Source organism: Barbus barbus, assembly GCF_936440315.1.
Source record: "Barbus barbus genome assembly, chromosome: 35".
NCBI lineage: Eukaryota > Metazoa > Chordata > Actinopteri > Cypriniformes > Cyprinidae > Barbus > Barbus barbus.
In genome coordinates, this window is record NC_136763.1 from 20,821,476 (window position 1) to 20,840,448 (window position 18,973).

An 18,973-nucleotide genomic window follows, 5' to 3' on the forward strand; every position below is an offset into this window, starting at 1 on the left:
ACTGTGTAAAGTAGCTTGAACCCTTTTCCCATGTTCACTTTTACACATACATTGTAGAATTCTAACTTAGAACTAAGAATATATCATTATATTTTAATAACAAAAGGGTCAATGTTATTTTCTTGTTTGAATATTCTCCCTGCAGTGAGGTTCACAAAATTATGCTTATAAAATATATTTTTAGATCCTAAATTGAACTTGCAGACCTAAACAAATAGTACATCACGACTTTATCAATCAATCTTCTTTATTTTCACATTTAAAAATAACTCATCTTATAACTTTTAAGTTGACAAGAAAAAAATGCAACATTAACTGTTCCAAGGCATCTTAAAAATCCAGTAATATATAAACACTGGCTGAAAGTAAAACAATCTCAACACAGACAGTGTGACAATGCATTTCCACACCATAGAAAAACTAACGAAAAACCCCAAATAACATGACTGTCAGATTACAGAGACACACGTCAATCTCCCATGATGAAGATACTGAAGCTGAAAATAAAAAAAAGCATCAGGTACTACAGTAGTGCATAATCTTCTGAATGGGAAGGTAAAATCATTGTAATATTGGTACTGTTGAGCTGAATTCAGGGTTTAGGCTCAGTTTACAATTACTTGCTGTGTAATACAACAACAAAAAACAAAAAAATATGCTTTTTTAAATCTCATTTTGAGACATTGGGATTCTAGTGCTAACACACAATGTCTTGTTAATGAATATGCTGCATCAGCCCAATGTTTCTCGTACAGATTACAACCAGTCGCCTAATGTACTTATCCAGAGTGAGCAAAAGGGCTGTTAAAATGACTCTGGACCCCTCACACCCAGCACACTCCCTCTTTCAACTGTTACCGTTAAAAGGCTTCAACCGATGAAAAACAGGATGAAGGAAGAGAACGCACCCACAGCCTTCCTTTTTGGCTGCTCAAGCAACAGTATCTGTTAATAAACCACTTCATCTGCCTGAACTGATCCAATAAATTCACAATATATAGAGAGACGTAAAGACAGAGTCTTTCAAAATACATAATATGAAATACGTCATGATGCTATTTAAAACCCATAACACTTAAAATATTTAAAAGAACTCCAAGTTCTTTTCTCATTGCAGAGTTATGCAAACACGTGCATGCTTTTTGCCCAAAAAATGTGTCTAACTTCCCAGCAGCAAGACACTTGTTAAAAAGAAATGGAGAAAGAGAGGGAAAAAAACAGCTAGCTTACAAATATTAAATGAATCCCCCACCTCACACATTTAGCTAAAACTGGCATAAATTTGGGAACAAAGACGGTAACTGGTCAGTAACGGGCTCTCAACCACAGAACTCTTTCCACAAACTAGCTTGCGCCATTTAACAAATTTGATCACATGATCACATATCAACTACAGGGTTTACGCCCTAAAAGAGCTTGAAACACCTCCGGCTGTCATGATTGAAAGGAATATTGCACCTTTTAACAACATCATTCTCATGGAGTTCAGTGTCAAAGAATCAACAGTTCTGAAACGATGTCCTCAAACTAGTTTTATTAGAAGTTTTATTAAACTTCAGTTTGAGGGACAAATTGAAACTTAAAGAATGTCAATTTCCAGAAAACAAAATAAATTGATTTATGAATCCCCCATTTTCCCTTCCCAGACATTTCATATTAATTCAACTGACCCATAAGTTAGGGCCACTGTATGGTCACTCCCCTGTCTGCATGCCAGTAAAAATAAAATAAAAATACAAAAAACTAAATGATAATAATCATGCATATGAATACATGAACCATGATTCAAGTGACCTCTATCTGATTGAACACCTTCAGAATGAAAAAAGTGACTCCTTCACAGAAATAAGACTTTCAAAAAAAAAAAAAAAGAAGAAAAATCAATGGGTGTTTTCAGTTCATGATATGGACAACCAATACACCTTCCTCTATAAAATAAATAAATAAAATATTTACAAATTAAAGGCAAAACCAGAACATTGACTAATACCCTGATGCATCTGTATTTGCAGTGACCCAGTGTATGTTACATGGCAGAGGTCTCGCTGTTTCTCTGTCCGTCTCTCAATCGCAGTAGCATGACGACGACGAAGACGTATTACATTCTGAACTGCACTGAAATACACCCTGTGCACACACAAAAAAGAAAATCCCAGCACCTTTCTATAATCTGCAAATACCAGTGAGAATTTCCTCAAACTAAATAGGAAAAACAACCAAAATAGGGCTTGTAATGAAATAAATAACAAGCCTGTGAAAAAAGCAGTAGAATTTTGTGAGTAAACATTCTTTTCCAGTCATTCTGACACTTCCTCGTCCGTATGAAAGATTCAGCCATGGGGGTCTGAGACCAGTCTTTACAGTCCTCCAAAGTGTTCGACTCACACAACATACTGCTTGGAGCTGTAATTCGTTGTGTAGGCCTGCCGGCTGTACTGAAAGTGGTCGGTGAGTACTGTGCTCCGACCGTGCTGAAAGTCTGAGCTGTGAGCGAAGGGCCCGGAGCCATTGGACTGGGGTTTGTCGAATGAAACTATATCCTGTGCTGAAACTGGCAGCAGTTTCTTCTTGGCTTCCTGGTTGGTATCGTATTTCGCCTGGTGAGAAAAGCAATGGCATTTAAATTGACATCAGTTTTTGCATTCCTCATTTGTGGTTGAAAAAACATTAAAGACATGTGTAATTACCTTATTATAGAGGAAGACGCCTAGGATTGCTGTCATCATGCCGATAATGTTGGAGGTGTTGACGGGGTTCCTGAGCATCAGTAGGGATATACTGATGACCATGATCCTCTTTGTTGCGTTGGCTACGGCGTAACTGAGTGGGCTGACTAGGTTCAGCACGCTGAAAGCTATCATGTTTTGTGCAAAGTTGCAGATACCACTAATGAGGAGCAGCACGATCGTTCCTGTCCAGTTAGAAACCTCACTCTGTAGAGGAAAAATAAGCGTGGGCACGTTTAAAACATTCCCGAGTCATAATAACTTCCTAAGAACCTACACTACCATTCAAAAGTTTTTGAAGGAAGTCACGCTCACCAAGGCTGCATTTATTTAATATATATTTTTGAGGAAACCATAACACTTTTCCAAGATTCTTTGGTGAATAGAAAGTTCAAAAGAACTGTCTCTTTGAAAAATTGTTTACTGTCACTTTTGATCAATTTATTGCAAAAAACAATAAATTGTAATTTTTTTAAATGGCAGTGTATGACCTTCTGGATAACTAAAATGAAGAGCATTTGTAGATATATACATGCACACAAATACACATGTGTGTGTGTACATCTAGAAATGTACATATACACACACACACACACACAATACTGAATTTAACTTAAGCTAATTTTAATTATTAACAAAATCATTAAGTCTAAACAGAACCCATTGTAATTTCATTACTATATTGTAGTGGGGCGGACTTCTTTATCTAAAACATTTTTTTTAATTTGGTACAACATATGAACTAGCCATATCTGGATGCATTTACAGATAAACATCCTCTTATTCATATAAAAATCATTAAAACCCTATTTACCAGGTCTCCATCCATCAGGAAAGATGAGAGGTCCACTAAAATCCATGTGGGCAGCATAAACATAAGTGCATGGAAGCCCAGGGTGTTCAGTAATTGGAGGTGGTGAATCCTTGTGTCACGCAACACCTAAAACAACCACAAAAACTATTTCATACAAGAAGCCGTTCCAGACTTTTCCTAACTGACAGAAATCACCTAATAGAAATATGAACCTTTTTCGAGAATATGTTCTGTAAAGAGAAGCAGAGCGTCGCTGCCAGAGCGCTGATCAATCCAGAGACGTCAAAGGACAATTCAGTGGCAGTGGCCAACAGAACACCTCCAATGATGGGAATAAGAGACACATAAACCTGGTCAAAAAAAAGCCAACCTCATCAAACATGCAAACAAACAATTCAGGCAATAAGCAATCATTGATTGTTTAAGCCATTATGGATTCAGTAAATACATGACTTATTTCTAACTGTGTTTAGAAGAAACAGACCTTTGTGGTTTGCTTCTCTTTCATGATAATCCGTGACAGCAGAACCACCCAGATGGGCATGGTGGCCTTCACTAGAATGAGGGAATGAAAAGAAGACATGCATTCACTCAACTAATAACATCAGCCATTCATTTCGCCACATGATCGTCTTGTGATTGCACCTGGTGTCCGAAACATCTGAGCTGCAGTCGAGTCCTCAAAAACAACGCTGCTTCATTTTTAAAACACACAGCTGTTTAAAGCAATCTGTGTCCGAACAAACTCAACTGCATCAGACGTCGCTGCAAACGGGCCTCATTGCACATCATCTGACAATAAAGCCAAAAAAATTCAAGAAAAAATCTGAACTCTCAACCATAAGTTGAAATGGGTCGCTGTGAATTGTTTTGGACAAAAAAAAAAAAAGGGTGTTATTTTACACGACCATTGAGGAATTTTAAACAAAGTATGTTACAGACATTTCAAAAAGACCCTAAAGAATTATTACCAACTTGTGGAAAATGGGCATCCGATGTCCCCTTTAATTTCTGAAATTTTAACTTCCATGACCTTTCCAAGCCTGGAAATCATATCAAGCGTCCTTCAAGTTAAGTGGGAAATAGCATAATTATGAGTCTACGAACAACCAAGGGAAGTCATATTTACAGGTGGGAATTCAAAATGATACACAAACACTGATATCATCATATAAAATATCTATAATCCATATATTGAGATCAATGAGCAGAAGGCAAGTCTGTAGTGAGTTATAACGAATGATTCTGCGACTAAACCACTGACTATTATAAATAAGTGAAAAATAGTCATTTTCATCATTTCTGGGTTAATAGTAGTGCTGTCAAATGATTAATCGCATCCAAAATAAAAGTTTTTGTTTACATAATGTGTGTGTATGGTGTACATTTATTATGTATATATAAACACAAACATATGCATGTGTATATTTAAGATAAATATGTAACCTTAATATATTAAATATGATATAAATATACCGTATACATGCAAATACATGTTAATTTTTTATTTAAAATATATGTTGTACGTGTATGTATTTATACATAATAAATACTCACAACACACACACATATATATTACGTAAACAAAAACGTTTATTTTGGATCTGATTAATTTGGATTAATCATTTGACGGCACTAGTTTATAGTTGTTATGTTTCAGACTTGGCTATTTGAATGTTAAATGTTTGTTATGTCTAACGTCACATAAATGAAAGTGTATTTTTTTCTATTATAATACTTATTAGTTTGATACTGCTGTGTGACAAATGAGTATTTTATAGTTTCTGCATGCCTCTTAAGTAGTTCAAGGTTTGGGGAATTACAATTCAATATCATCTCACCGGGTTTTTTTTCTTTCTCTTCTTCAAATTATGATAAAAGTTTGATTAAAAAATGAATGGACTCACACAAGTCAAGTAGATTGAGAGTGGGGTTTTTTTTAGCGACATGTTTGTGAGAAAACATTTCTAGTCTTTATTTACAGTTCTTCTCTGCTAATATTCTGTTATTGTACATTTTGAAGATAAAGCTTATTTTAATACTACTGCAGGGCTTGATAATAATGTAAACATCAGGAACTGAGTCTTGGTGGATGATGTGGCAGTATTATCAGGAGTGCGGAAGTGACGTAGTCTGGGACTACTTCAATAAAGTGTAGTTATCATCAAAATTCAGATGTAGAAAAACGAGTCATTAAATCCCTATTACATTTGGATGAAAGTGGAAGTTTAAATGGGAAACGCAGTTTGAATTCACAGCTGAGATTTGTGGTTAACGACAGGCAGCGATAATTATTAACCTTCGGCGATTTAAAGCTAAATCAGGTTGGGTCTGAATCGAGCTCGAAGAAAAGGCCTGTAATACAAAGTCAACAAACCGAGAGCCTCCCGGTACTCACCGGTGTGTGCGTACGACACCGGAACCTTCCATATGCTGAAATGGGCCGAGACCGAGGAGAAGTATTTCCCGAAGGCGAGCGGCAGAATGAACCAGCGGTAGTAGCGGGCCGGTAACTCCGTCCGCGGGACGCCCCAGGCTCGCAGCAGCGGCGGGAGAAACACGATGATGGAGAGGATATGAAAGAGAGACACCGTGACCGGATAGGGGAAGCTGTTGAGGATGATTTTATTGACCACGTTGCCACCAGAGCTGACGGTGTACCAGAACAAACACAGCACCGCGATCCGAACTCCCTCCCGCGTCGGCGGGCGCTGCTCCTCCGCGGCCATCTTTCAGCGCAAATCGCGGCGACGCGACCAGCGACACTGGAGGACTCTTCGAGGCCACGCCCCCCACCAAAATCACCATGGTGACCATCTGAGAGAGATCCAGGAGAAAGGTGCTGTTTGATGTTAATGCGTAAATATTGAGTTTATAGCCAACGTTTCAAATCAATTTAATGGCGCAACGCTCAGTATTTTGCCACCAAAGTTGTAAAAAAACAAGTTCTTTCTGAATTCTGAAAGTTTACACTGTTTTGTGTTAATCTGTAGATGCTGTTTTTAATAAATAAATAATAAAATGTGGAGGACGAATTACTCGCAAAACCTGTTCTTTTGCAGTATTAATTAATTAATTAATTTAATTTTGTTTTGTTTTGTTTTATTTTACTCCCATCACAAAAGGTTTGCCAGCAAACGCTAAAGGTTTCACAAAAGTATTTTTTTTTTAAGTAACTATAGGAGTTAGGATGGAGGTCTCGTATGTACACTTTTATCAGTTTTTATCTGCCTCCTCTTTTGATTGGAAGATGACATCCAGTGTAAATCATGTCCTACTAGCCAGTGGTTCCCCCTATAATCACAAGCTGCATATATCTCATTATTCTAGAAGGAATTTCTGTGCTAGCATCACATGTGTGGGTCGGGGCTCGATTTTCATCACAAAATCTGAGTGGCCTAATACTACTGGGCCTAGCGGGGGAATGTATTAGACTGGTGCTGTTCCTGGGTCAGCCAGAAGAAAGTTTTGTCAATCATGTCCACCTTTATATATGTTTATATATATCATAAGGAATCCAAATATGTCCCATTAATAAAAATAAATAGCAAAATAATACAATTATTTAAAAAAAAATGTTTTCTTGTATGAATTATTAAAAACAATTATGTCTCTCATTGCCGCTTTTAAAATAATTCCAGATCAGATGAATGTTTTATGCTCTTTTATATGGTTCCTTGCCGCTGTCGCCTCTGGCTTGCTCAGTTTGGGACACTTAATTTCTAGCGATTATCATCAATTTGATTTCACAGATACTATTTAAACTAAACTGAGCTAGACAATGACATCACTGAATTCAATAATGAAATGCCTTTAACTGAAAATTGAATGTTTAATCTTATTATTATACATTACTGACACTCTATCCTCCAATTTGATCCTGTTAAGTGCTTTGACACAATCTGTATTGTTAAAAGCGCTATATAAATAAAGGTGACTTGACTTGACTTAAACACACACATGTTGGTTTTTGTGGTTTATGGGGACTCTCCATAGGCGTAATGGTTTTTATACTGAACAAACTGTGTGTGCTATTGCCCTACACCAACCCTACACCTAAACTTTGCCCTCACAGGAGACTTTGTGCATTTTTAGATAAAAAAAAAACACCATTTAGTATGCTTTTTAAGCCTTTTGAATTACGGGGACATTGGCAGTGTCCTCATAAACCACCTTCATATTGTAACACCTCTGTCATACCCATGTCATTATACAAATTTGTGTCCTCATAAACCACATAAACATGCACACACACACACACACACACACACACACACACACACACACAGAGAGTTGGTTTTTGTGAGCAGACGTCACAGTTGCACACTTGCAGCTGCGTACACATTGTGGTGGCAGAAAAACAGTGGTAACAAGTGAATGGAAATGGCCAAAATCTATGGAATAAGAGAAAAAAATGTCTTCTTGTGCCTTTGGATTTCAACATCGTAATGCAAAAAAAATATTTATGGAATACCGTTGTCAAAGATGCCCTATGAAGCAAAACGCAGATGTTTATGGTTGCAATAAGCCACATACTGGAGTGATGAAACCTGAATTAAGTCACTTTAACCATTATACTGTATTTCTCCACTCTGCTCTTTCTGTCAAGAGGAAGAAGAATCTATTGCACATGTATTCTACTTTTGTTCTTATTCTAAACAATTCTGGCTTCAAATATCAGTTTCCTTACTTCCTGTGATCCACCAGCTGTGCAATATTTCCATAACATCTTTTCCATTCTGATGTTTCTGACCATAAGGAGTTAGATGATATTTTAAGCTGATGATATACAGAGCTACTTTTTTGAGAAAGGTTGTGGGCACTTTCCCATTGAGAATGGGTAACAAATTTCTGTCTGGATATTTTAGATCAGTCGTGGGCCCTGTGTGTAACGGGGTTGACGAGACGTGAGACGTGCGGATCCATTTGCAAAGCTTTATTACAAAACATGGTCAAGACAGGCAGGGTCAATAAACAGCAGACAGGTATGGCAGAGGCAAGACACAGAGCAATCCGAAGGGCAGCGTGGGTCGACGATCAGCATACAGAATCCAGAGGGCTAGGCAGAGAGAATAATCCAGGAGACCGGGCAGGAATCAGAACACAGGAACTCAACCAGGAAAACTATAACCAGAGACCGCTTTGTAGAGTAGCAGGGCTAACAATACTCAGCCGAGAGCAAGAGAATGTCCCAAGCTTATGTAGTGTGTGTGTGATTGGGTGATGGTGATTGTGAGATGGTTCTCAGGTGCAAGTGATCAGTGTGAACAGCTGTGTCAATGCAGTGGGTGATGGGAAATGTAGTTCAATGTAACGTGCCTGTGGTGTGGTGTATGAGTCAGTGTGACGAACGAGTGACCTCTGGTGGCAAGTGAACGGAAGTGCATGGCCAGGATTCGTGACACTGTGTCTCACCTGGTTGCCCGTTGATGGCAACATTGCTCAAAAAGTTGCCCTGTGTATCATCAGTCTTAAACTTTATTTGTATGAATGGTAAATTTAAAGCAAAATACCTTAAATTTAAATCCAGCTGCACAGTATTTGCTTCTGACCTACATTTATTATTGACTCCACTTGAGAAAGTCTCCTCCAGTAAAAATGCTCTGAAGACATCTTATATAAAAAAAAAAAGAAACCAGAATTTTACATAAACAAGAGTCTACATAAGATAAAAAAGACCATAACATGAAATCATATTTTAAACCTATATTTTACATAGATGATTTAAACATATATAATTTTAATCTCCCAATTCTGACTTTTTTCTCACAATTGCAAGTTGATGTGACCAAATTCAGCCATTATAACTCGCAATGCTGAGTTTAGGCTATTTCACGCTCACACAACCAGTTCTTCAGAACAGTGAGATGGCCTATAAACTCGAAAATGCAAGAAAAAGAAAAGTCTGAATTGTGAGATATAAACTGGAAATTACATTTTTTACTCTTTATTTCCATGGCTTTCATAGACTGCTACTGCAGTAATGTCATTTCCTCACTGATCAGTGCATTTTCTGCCACCCCTTACACTAACCCTACCCCTAAAACCGACCCATCACAGAAAGATTTCTGCATTTTTAGATAAAAAAAAATAAATACAATTTTTTTATGTTTTTAAGCCATTTGATTTGTGAGGACATAGTGTCCTAGCAAACCTGTACACATAGGCTAATATACATCTGAAATTGTCAACTGATTTTTTATTTATTTGCTTCTTGTAGCCTACGACTCCTGAGACATGAAAATGTGAAAGAAAGAAAGAAAGAAAGAAAGAAAGAAAGAAAGAAAGAAAGCAGAGATGAATGTCACTCTTTTCTGCCACTAATCACACAAGCTTCAGTCTGGATCCAGCCCTTACGAAGATCTGAGATGACCAAACACCTGAGAAGAGATGATGCTGCCAACCCCTCAGAGTACCTCAGATGATGCCAACCCTGAACCAATATACAAAACTACCAAATTTTGCAACAAGTTTGATCGCAAATTACAGTCATGGCCAAAAATATCGGCACCCTTGGTAAATATGATCAAAGAAGGCTGTGAAAATTAATCTGCATTGGTAATCCTTTTGATCTTTTATTTAAAAAAGTCCCAAAAATATAGCCTTTCATTGGATAATAAGAATTTAAAATGGGGGGAAATATCATTATGAAATAAATGTTTTTCTCAAACACACGTTGGACACAATTATTGGCACCCCTAGAAATTCTTATGAGTAAAATATCTGTGAAGTATATTCCCATTAATATTCACAATTTTGAGCACTCCAGGGTGAGTATGAACATGAAATTATCCAGCCATGGCTTCCTGTTTCACAGAAATATAAATAGGAGCCCAAATTCGCTTAATAATCCATCACAATGAGACAAACCAAAGAATATATTTCTGATGTGCAGCAAAAGATAATTGACCTTCACAAATTAGTGAAGTGGCTTTAAGAAAAGAGCTAGAGCAGAGAAAATTCCCATTTCCACCAACAATAATTAAGAATTTCCAATCAACATAAAATGTTACGAAACTGCCTGGAAGAGGACGTGTGTCTATATCGTCCTAATGCACGGTGAGGAGGAGAGTTTGAGTGGCTAAAGACTCGCCACAGCTTGGTTTTGTGCTCAGTGTTGTCTTTAAGGTTATTGTACAGTTGGAAGATCCAAACATGCCCCATTATAAGATTTCTAACGGAGTCACCCTGCTGAAAAAACTATAGAAAATGTAATGGATTTAATGGTTATGATGGGAATTGTATTGGTGTCTACTGGTATGTGATGGATTCTATTGGTGGGATGTTAAATCCTAGTGGAAAAATGCCCAAAACACACTACAAAAATGAATTTTGTAATGGTTTTACTGGAAAAAGCTAATGGTTTATAATGGTATTTTAATGGAAAATTAAAATTCTATTGGGCTTCTATTGTTTTTTTTTAGCAGTATTGATTTTATGTGTTGGATAAAACACCGATGCCAACCCTGAACCAACACACAAAACTGGAAGTTTCTGTAAAGCTGCTTGGCAACGATTTGTATCGTGAAATCTCTATACAAGTGAATTTTCCTTCCACTGGTCTGTTTGTAAGATGCAGCACCCCCTGTTGATCGCTATTTCTCTTAGATACTGTTGCTAACAACAGTCCACCCTCTCAAACCGAGGCAGACGACTGAACTCACCTGAAGAGTTATAAAGGTAAGATAAGACTTTATTTACCCAGTTAGTTAGTTAGTGGACACGACTCAACAGTTTAAATAGTGGTCCCTTTCTCTGCCACTTTCCTCTGCTACATATTCATTCATAAACTTCTCATTTAAATGATTGTTTTGGTTTTATTATTATTGAAAGGCCTCTGGGTTTTTGATGAATCGTTCGGGACAGAAGACAGTCGCTAGGGAATTATTTTACAATCACACGTTTCATGTAAGATACTTTATGTTCTGTCTGTTACTCGTGTTTTGTGTTTATTATTCATAAAACGGCTGTTGTTAGTCCAGGGTTGCATTCATTATGTCTGGCGGAGGGTCCCCGACCAAAGTTGGCTTTGACAGCAGTGTCGGTGAAAGTGGTATGCAAATTCAACATTGTAATTGATAATTAATATAATATCATGCATATGAATGTTCTTATGCTACCAGTTGTTTGTGTCCAGATGAGACAGATCTACAGAAAGTGCATCGACTGCGGCTGGAGTTGCGTCGACTGGAGAGGAATCGCGAGCTCTACTTAAAGGAAGAGGACGCTTCACGCAAACAGCGGTCAGTCCCGTCCCATCAAAATTTGGTTTTTCAGACTACCCTAGCAACTTTTTCTTCCGAAAGCACCTAGCAACAAATTTAGCAATTTGTAAAATTTATTTGGCAACTTTTGATAAGTCCATCCAGATTACACAAAAAGAGGAAACCAAAGATGCCAGCAGTACACATACCATGTGAATTTAGTTAGCTGCTATTTGCAATTGTTCAGTTTAATAATAATAATAATGTAATAATTGTTCGTTCATAATACACTTTGTTAATAGATTGTACCTGCGATTGTTGATCAGCTAGTACACTGTAAGAAAAATGGAAAAGATACTAATTTATCCATTATCCACTGTAACACAAAAACACAATGTGTCATTTAAAAAAAAACAATATGCAAAATTCTTTCATATTAACATAGTAGACTGTGCCCTATTTTTACAGACTTTTCTTAGAATGTAGCATATTAACTACTAATACATTGTTTAAAGCATAATTGTTGAAAATGTGTCGTATTACTAGTTTACTAGCTTTAAAAAAAAAATTATCATTCAAAAATGTGTTCAATAATTCAATTCAATACAGTTATTTGCATTTTAATATTATATTATGCATATTATTTTACAAACAAATCTAAATGAACATATATAAAATAGATTTGAGATTGTGACACAATTTTGAGCCCCGAGATTACGCAATGACGTCATCACGAAATGATATCACAACGTCATTTAGCAACAAATCGACCTTCCTTTAGCAACTTTTTAGTTGGCAACACTGGGTACCATTTCCGGGAGCCATTTTTCTTAAACCTCTGGTGCTGTTCAGTTCAGTCCAAATTTTTTTTTTTTTTTTTTTTTTTTTTACTTCATCGGAATGGTACAAAACTTGGTAGAGGTTTTGGCACTTGCTATGTGAACATACACACACCAAAAAAAGAAAAGAAAAAAAAAAGTCATGGACATGAAGGGAATCAAAGTGAATTTCAGCAAACGCTTGGTACTGCGCACAAACAAACTCTACTGAAAGGTCATGTTTTGACATGTCAACCTCAAATTTGGAACACAATTTAGATTTATGTGTTTGATTTTCTTGCAGTTTTAGTGTAAAACGTGATATATATATATATATATATAGTACATTTTAGTTGTTGTTGTTTTTCTTGTGTGTGCATGTTTGTCCGCAGGCAAGAGATTGCTGAGCTGCGTGCAGAGCAAGAGAGGTTGCTGCGAACGCACAGAGAGAGTGAAAGTCCGGCTGTTAAGGCTGTCAGTGCTCTGCTGAAGCAAAGAGACAAGCTGGATGAAGAAACTGAGAAAGAGAAACAGACCCAAGCAGAGCTGCAAAAAGAGGTGCATATGTGCGTAAGTATAAAACATTCTCATACTGTGCAACAGATAGTTATTTGCATGCATTCGGTTTTACAGATCATGATTATGGAGAAAAAACTGGTGGAAATGAGAAGAGGACAGACTTCCCATAGTCACAAGTCTCATCCCCGCGACATTCAGAAGGCCATACGCACCACACAGAACAAACTGGATCGGGTAAACAGAGAATCAATAGAATTCAACAGAGAAATAATCTGACTGATAAAAAATAAATACACCCAATGTGTGCATGAACTTCTCCATTATTTGTTTCCCTTGTCCCTGCAGTCTCGTGCTCACTTTAATGAACAGATGAAGATAAACAGCCAACTCAGAAAAGATATTGAGCTACTACACATGCAGCGTACCCGATTCCAGCAGCTGTATCGCAAACTGGAGAAGGTTGTGGATTCTGGGCAGCTCTGGAGTGTTGTGTATAATGAGTTTAATACTTCATCGGAACAGATGTGGAGAAATTTGGCATCACATTCCTTGCTCACCAATGGATCCACTGTACTAAATGGGTCCAAACAGCTGATAAAAACATCATAAGTAATCCACACGACTCCAGTCAATCAGTTAACATCTTGTGAAGTAAAAGGCTATGCGTTTGTAAGTAACAAATCCATCATTAAGACCTTTTAGCTTTAAACTATCACTTCTGGCCAAAATTTATAATAACGCCTCCTTCAGTGAAAAAGCCCTGTTGTTTTTATCAGCTGTTTAGACTCTCATTCTGACGGCACCCAGTCACTACAGAGGATCGACTGGCGAACAAGTGATGTAAAGCTAAAATCTGTTCTGATGAAGAATAAAACGCAATCTTCGTGTTGTGATTCAGGAAGTCGAGTCAGTTTTCAGCAATTTTCATTTTGGGGTGAACTATTCCTTTAAAACAGGTGCTTATGTCTTTCTTTCAGGTACTACAAGACATTCGTAAGGATATTGCTGAAGTTGTCGACAAATCAGCCACAGCTTATGATGCAAAGTGAGATACTTTAAGCTACTTTTCTATTATACAGTGTTGCCACAATCATAAAAACCTGGAATTGATTTATTTATATTTACATTATTGATATCAAAGCTTTATTAAAATGAACAAAATTTTTTTAATAGTTTTAGTTTTAAGGAATTTAATGGCCTGCTTCCATGTCCATATTATGTAAATGTAAAATTCTCAATTCAATATTATAAGTTAATATCATTCTCCCATGCAGTATAGATTTGATTAATTGTGTCATTTTTAATTAAACTGAATGCTTGTCATTTCTGTGCATGCAGCATCATCATACTTAAATTCAAAAGGTTTCCCAACTACTTTTAACAGAGAAAAATGCACACATGGGTTTTATTAGAAAGTTATCATTTTGTGTAGCATTATAAGTTGCTCTACCCTCATTAAGACTTTTGAACATTTGAAGATAGTTCTAATTATCTTTGTGTATTTCAGAGTGGATGCTCAGACCAAAACATCCATGATAAAGGAGAAGGCAGTAAAGGATCTTGCACAGTACTCAGCTGAGATGCAGGAGCTGGAGAGAGTCATCGCTCATGAACACCAACTCAAAGAGTTCATGAGCACCAAGAATAATCAGAGAGCCTCCATGGATAATGGGAAAAGAACCAGACGCAGACAGGGTCAGAGAGCAGTAATTGTAATGACTGATCATAAATCTGTATTTTGGCTGAAAATTGAACAAAGTGTGCTGATGAAGCAGAGATGAAGGAGCAGAGGAAGGCAGACGGTGGAGAGGAGACACCTGATTCTCTGAAGAAGGCTTTCCAACAGATTCAGGAACTGACTGGAGAAGATAATTTGGGGAAGCTGGTTACAAAATTCATTCAGGGTGAGCTTTGCGTTTTCTGTTTTGTGCTAACAAAAGATTGCAGTGTGTTATGCAACCGATTGTGTTTTTTTTTTTTTTTTAACAGGTGAAGAAAGGAACTTTGCTCTGTTTAACTACGTGAATGAACAGAATGCAGAAGCTGAGAGACTGAGAGAGGAAATCCAACAGGTCAGTGTGTCAACATTTCTAATTTTTGTTTAAGCTTTTTTTTAAGTTAAGATTTTTTCAATATTTATAATACCTTTACATTTTAATCAACAGGAACAGATTTGAAAATTGTTAGTTTTAGTTAACAATAACAACGCTGAAAATTACAACTTGAAGACCAAGTAAAAGCTTGTGCCAACTCAGGCTGAATGAACATGCAATGTGCATAATGTTATTCATATTTACATTTTAATATGATTTTAAACCCATTTTTTTCTCTTGATGTTCTTCTAGATTAGAAAAGATACGGAGCAGTTGAACATAAAAAGTCGTCATCAGGAACAGGAAAGTCAGGTGGCTTTAAAACAGCTGAAGAATCAACTGCAAGAGTGTAAGGCACAGACTCAAGAGTATGAAGCCCAGGCTGATCACATCAGCAGGATCCTTGATCAGGTCAAAACAGGTACTAGCGAAATCAAAAACCTTGGACGAATCAAGACCACATTATCATATTGGATGAAGAATATTACTTATATTAAACTTTTTTGATTCTCAAAAGTAGCAGTTACTTATGTTGATGTCATTTCTAGGGTTAGACAGTATGTTCAAAAAGATTGACTGCAAACTAGGGCAGATGGGAGGCATGCTGGGCTCTTCCTCTGGGATCACAGACAGTAATCTGATGATGTTCCTCGGCATGGTGGAGCAGAAGGCCAGTGAACTGCTCACCATTCAAGCCTTCATTAAATCAAAGGTACAGAAAAGACTCCAGCATACATATAATGAAAATCTGACTTTTACTGTGTATGAGTGCTATAATTGAGTCCCTGGAGCATCTACCAACACGGAAAACGTGAAAAAGAACAACCCAGTAATTATTATATATATTTTTTTTGGTAAGCGTTTCTCTGCAAGCTTGTGAAAAAACGAGCCGCTCAGATTTCGCTTCCCTTGTGACGTTGAAAGGGGATCTTATTATAATATTTCCACTCCTTAAAGGTGTACTAATTGATTTTTGCCAAACGATGTTGATATTTGAAATGACCAAAACAAACACACCCATACCCCAACAGTACTTCGCCCCTATTTTGATGTCTCCGCCCCACACGTACGTACACAACCATGGCAACGATGATCACGGAAACAAGTGAAGATGACACACAAGCATATTGAAACAAAAGCCAATGCAGATAGGTTGTGTGAAACAAAGCGAAATCAACGTAACAAGAAGAAAAAACAACGCAACCTCGGCGTTCGCTTCCAGGCCTTCCCGCTCCTTGAGTTCTCTCCACCGCTGGAAAGCTGCTCCGATATTTACATGGGTCCTACCTCTTGCCTGATCGTAACCCTTCTTTTTAATGTTTTGTTTTTTCTGATATTTGACTCTTTTTTTACAACACAACAGACATGATAATCAAAACAAAACACTGTTTTTTAGCAGAGTATCTGAGGAACTAGCTCTAAAGAGAGGTATAGCCCTATTCTAGTAAAGGGGGTGGGGAGCAGCAGTTTAATTTGCATTTAAAGAGACATGCACGAAAACAGCGTGTTTCTGCTTCCACTCAATATAGGCATTTTCAAAATGATAAATGATCTGTGGGGCATTTTGAGCTGAAACTTTACAGACACATTCTGGGAACTTCTGAGAATAGTGAGCCCCGTTTAAACTAGTGCATTTTTGTTTTAAAACGGTGTTTCATAATGAAAACGATCCCCGTTTACACTGGCATTTCCGCTACGTTTCAGAAACAATCTCCGTTTACACTACACAACCGAAAACGCATGTCATATGACCATTCATGCAGGTACTACCATAGATATGTATAGGTAGATGCCCTATTATTTAGATGGCGGATGCGTCTGCGTGCTTGGAGCGGTCAAATGGGGTATCTACCCATACATATCTATGGGTACAACAATGAGCATGATGCTATTGTTTACACGGTCGTCAAGGATACGCAGAGTGAATGTGTGCAGCCACGCCATCGTTTTAAAAAGTCTCCGTTTTGGTCTGTTTACACTGAAACGCAACCCCAGAGTTTTCAAACTAAAACGGGGTCTGCAGCGTTTTCAAAAGTCTCCGTTTTCGACCTCGAAAACGCCGGAGTAGTGTAAACAGGGCCTTATATTACATATTGTAAAAAGGGTCATAATAGGTCTCCTTTAAGAGAAGGTACCTACAGGTTATTTTATAGTGTTAAAGCAATTTTGTGTTTCTTTAACAAATATAAATAAGAAATACAAAGCTGTGCATTAGATTCTACTAAGGTTAAATAAAAATATTGCAGGTAAAATACAATTCGACAATCAGAGAAACAAAATCAACTCATTCCTTAATAAAACAAATAAGTGTACTGAATACTCTCAAAATAGTCTAAAGGGCAACCATTGTACATTTAACTCATATTTAAGTGTAAATCAGCACATTAGAATGATTTGTGAAGGATCATGTGACACTGTAATGATGCTGAAAATTCAGCTTTGCATGACAGGAATAAATGACATTTTAAAATATATTCAAATAGAAAAAAAGTCATTTGAAAGTGTAATAATATTTCACAATATTAATATTTTTGCTGTAGTGTGTTTTTATATATATATATATATATAATACAGCCTTGCTGAGTATAAGAGACTTTTGAAAACCATTAGAAAATCTTAATTATTCCAAACCTTCGACCAGAAGTGCAAATTTCATGTAAATCTTGCATGTTGACAGGACCCGGAGATCAGTTCTGACCTGGAAGCGGTTGCTCCGTTCCTGCTGGGTCAGAAACCAGACGTTCAGACACATGAAGCGATCGCTCAGCGACGCATTACCAGGTAAGAGCAGCATCTCATATATTGAGCCACACAGGCCGCACAAGATATGGAGATATTACACATAATATGTGAAAAATGTGTGACTTAATTTTGTTAATACATGCTCCTGGTCTTATTTTGCATGATTCAGGCATGATTATGAGGCAGAGGATTCTTCTCTGATAAATGAGGCGGATCGACCTTTGACCCGCGAAGAAATCCGTCAGCTCATTATGAGGAAGAGTGTAAGGAACACAGAAGAGCTCTTTCCCATTCTGATTTACCCATTAAATACAGTTGCATTACAGTTATAGGGTGTTTGTTGGTTATCTGTTACAGGATCAGGATAAAGATGAGTCTCCGCGTACAGGAGGGAGCAAAGAAGTGAAAACCCCTAAGAGCAGCACTATGTCCAGCACCTCGCTGGAGGCTTAAGATGCAATCTGGTCTTTTGGTTATTATTTTATTCTGTGCTCAGTCTCTACTAAATATTTTTTATAGTAATGAATTGATGGGGGATAAAAAGGAATCTTAATGCTTGAAGGATTTGTGTCTCTTTGAAATAAATAACATAAAATAAACTATATTCTTAACTCAATTCCCGTTTCCTTTAAAAACCTCAAAGTTCCATATCGCATAGGAATTCTCCCAGATTTTTTAGCCAGGAGATTTTCTAATGGTAGTGTATTGTGTTCCATTTTTTGCAGATCATCCTGTAGTACATGTCTTTAATTTTTATATGCTATGCAGTGTATAAGAATGTGTTCAACTGTTTCTGGTTCATTAAATTTAAGTTTAGCTGGTTTGAAACTCAACCCCTTTTTAACCCCCTCCATTTGCTGCAGAATCTTTTGTGCACATGGCCCACCGGATTATCATGGCAACACACCCCCTTTTTATCACAGCCAAAGCTCATTTTCTCATACTAGCAACAGCTTGCTCTCTCGCCCACTCACAAGGACAGCCCACACTGCAAAGATCGGCCAATCAGAAATCACACTGGCCAAAAAAGAAAAACAGTGACTGCTAGAACTGAGGG

The 18,973-nt window shown here is 37.2% G+C and overlaps 2 protein-coding genes across 3 annotated transcripts; one reads left to right on the forward strand and one right to left on the reverse strand.

The window, feature by feature from the left end:
* Window positions 1-226: 226 nt before the first annotated feature.
* Window positions 227-6,279, reverse strand: LOC306855049 (solute carrier family 35 member E1-like). The gene is made up of 6 exons (XM_079393460.1): window positions 5,939-6,279; window positions 4,025-4,095; window positions 3,753-3,890; window positions 3,541-3,666; window positions 2,688-2,933; window positions 227-2,597 (listed from the first exon to the last, which is right to left on the reverse strand). Exons 1-6 carry the CDS (start codon window positions 6,267-6,269, stop codon window positions 2,382-2,384), a joined length of 1,128 nt encoding a protein of 375 aa, XP_079249586.1. The 5' UTR covers window positions 6,270-6,279; the 3' UTR covers window positions 227-2,381.
* Window positions 6,280-11,172: 4,893 nt separating this feature from the next.
* On the forward strand, window positions 11,173-18,741 carry LOC306854852 (uncharacterized protein). 2 transcript variants are annotated; one of them, XM_079393104.1, is made up of 16 exons: window positions 11,173-11,220; window positions 11,374-11,448; window positions 11,518-11,593; window positions 11,678-11,783; window positions 12,955-13,120; window positions 13,196-13,315; window positions 13,427-13,540; window positions 14,059-14,126; window positions 14,589-14,776; window positions 14,857-14,985; window positions 15,071-15,153; window positions 15,427-15,595; window positions 15,723-15,886; window positions 17,852-17,955; window positions 18,086-18,179; window positions 18,274-18,741. In XM_079393104.1, exons 2-16 carry the CDS (start codon window positions 11,389-11,391, stop codon window positions 18,367-18,369), a joined length of 1,737 nt encoding a protein of 578 aa, XP_079249230.1. In that variant the 5' UTR covers window positions 11,173-11,220; window positions 11,374-11,388; the 3' UTR covers window positions 18,370-18,741. The 2 variants fall into 2 exon arrangements, with proteins under 2 accessions (XP_079249230.1, XP_079249231.1); XM_079393105.1 differs by lacking the exon at window positions 11,374-11,448 and having other exon boundaries at window positions 11,174-11,220.
* Window positions 18,742-18,973: the final 232 nt, after the last annotated feature.

Bases quoted from the DNA above. Each gene is read 5' to 3' on its own strand.
- LOC306855049 (XM_079393460.1), bottom strand. From the start codon at position 6,269: ATGGCCGCGGAGGAGCAGCGCCCGCCGACGCGGGAGGGAGTTCGGATC. The intron at 2,934-3,540 runs GTAAATAGGGTT...TTTCCTCTACAG, and splicing joins TCCTGATGGATGGAGACCTG to AGTGAGGTTTCTAACTGGAC. The intron at 2,598-2,687 runs GTAATTACACAT...TTTTCTCACCAG, and splicing joins GCGTCTTCCTCTATAATAAG to GCGAAATACGATACCAACCA.
- LOC306854852 (XM_079393104.1), top strand. From the start codon at position 11,389: ATGAATCGTTCGGGACAGAAGACAGTCGCTAGGGAATTATTTTACAAT. The intron at 15,596-15,722 runs GTACTAGCGAAA...TGTCATTTCTAG, and splicing joins CCTTGATCAGGTCAAAACAG to GGTTAGACAGTATGTTCAAA. The intron at 15,887-17,851 runs GTACAGAAAAGA...GCATGTTGACAG, and splicing joins AAGCCTTCATTAAATCAAAG to GACCCGGAGATCAGTTCTGA.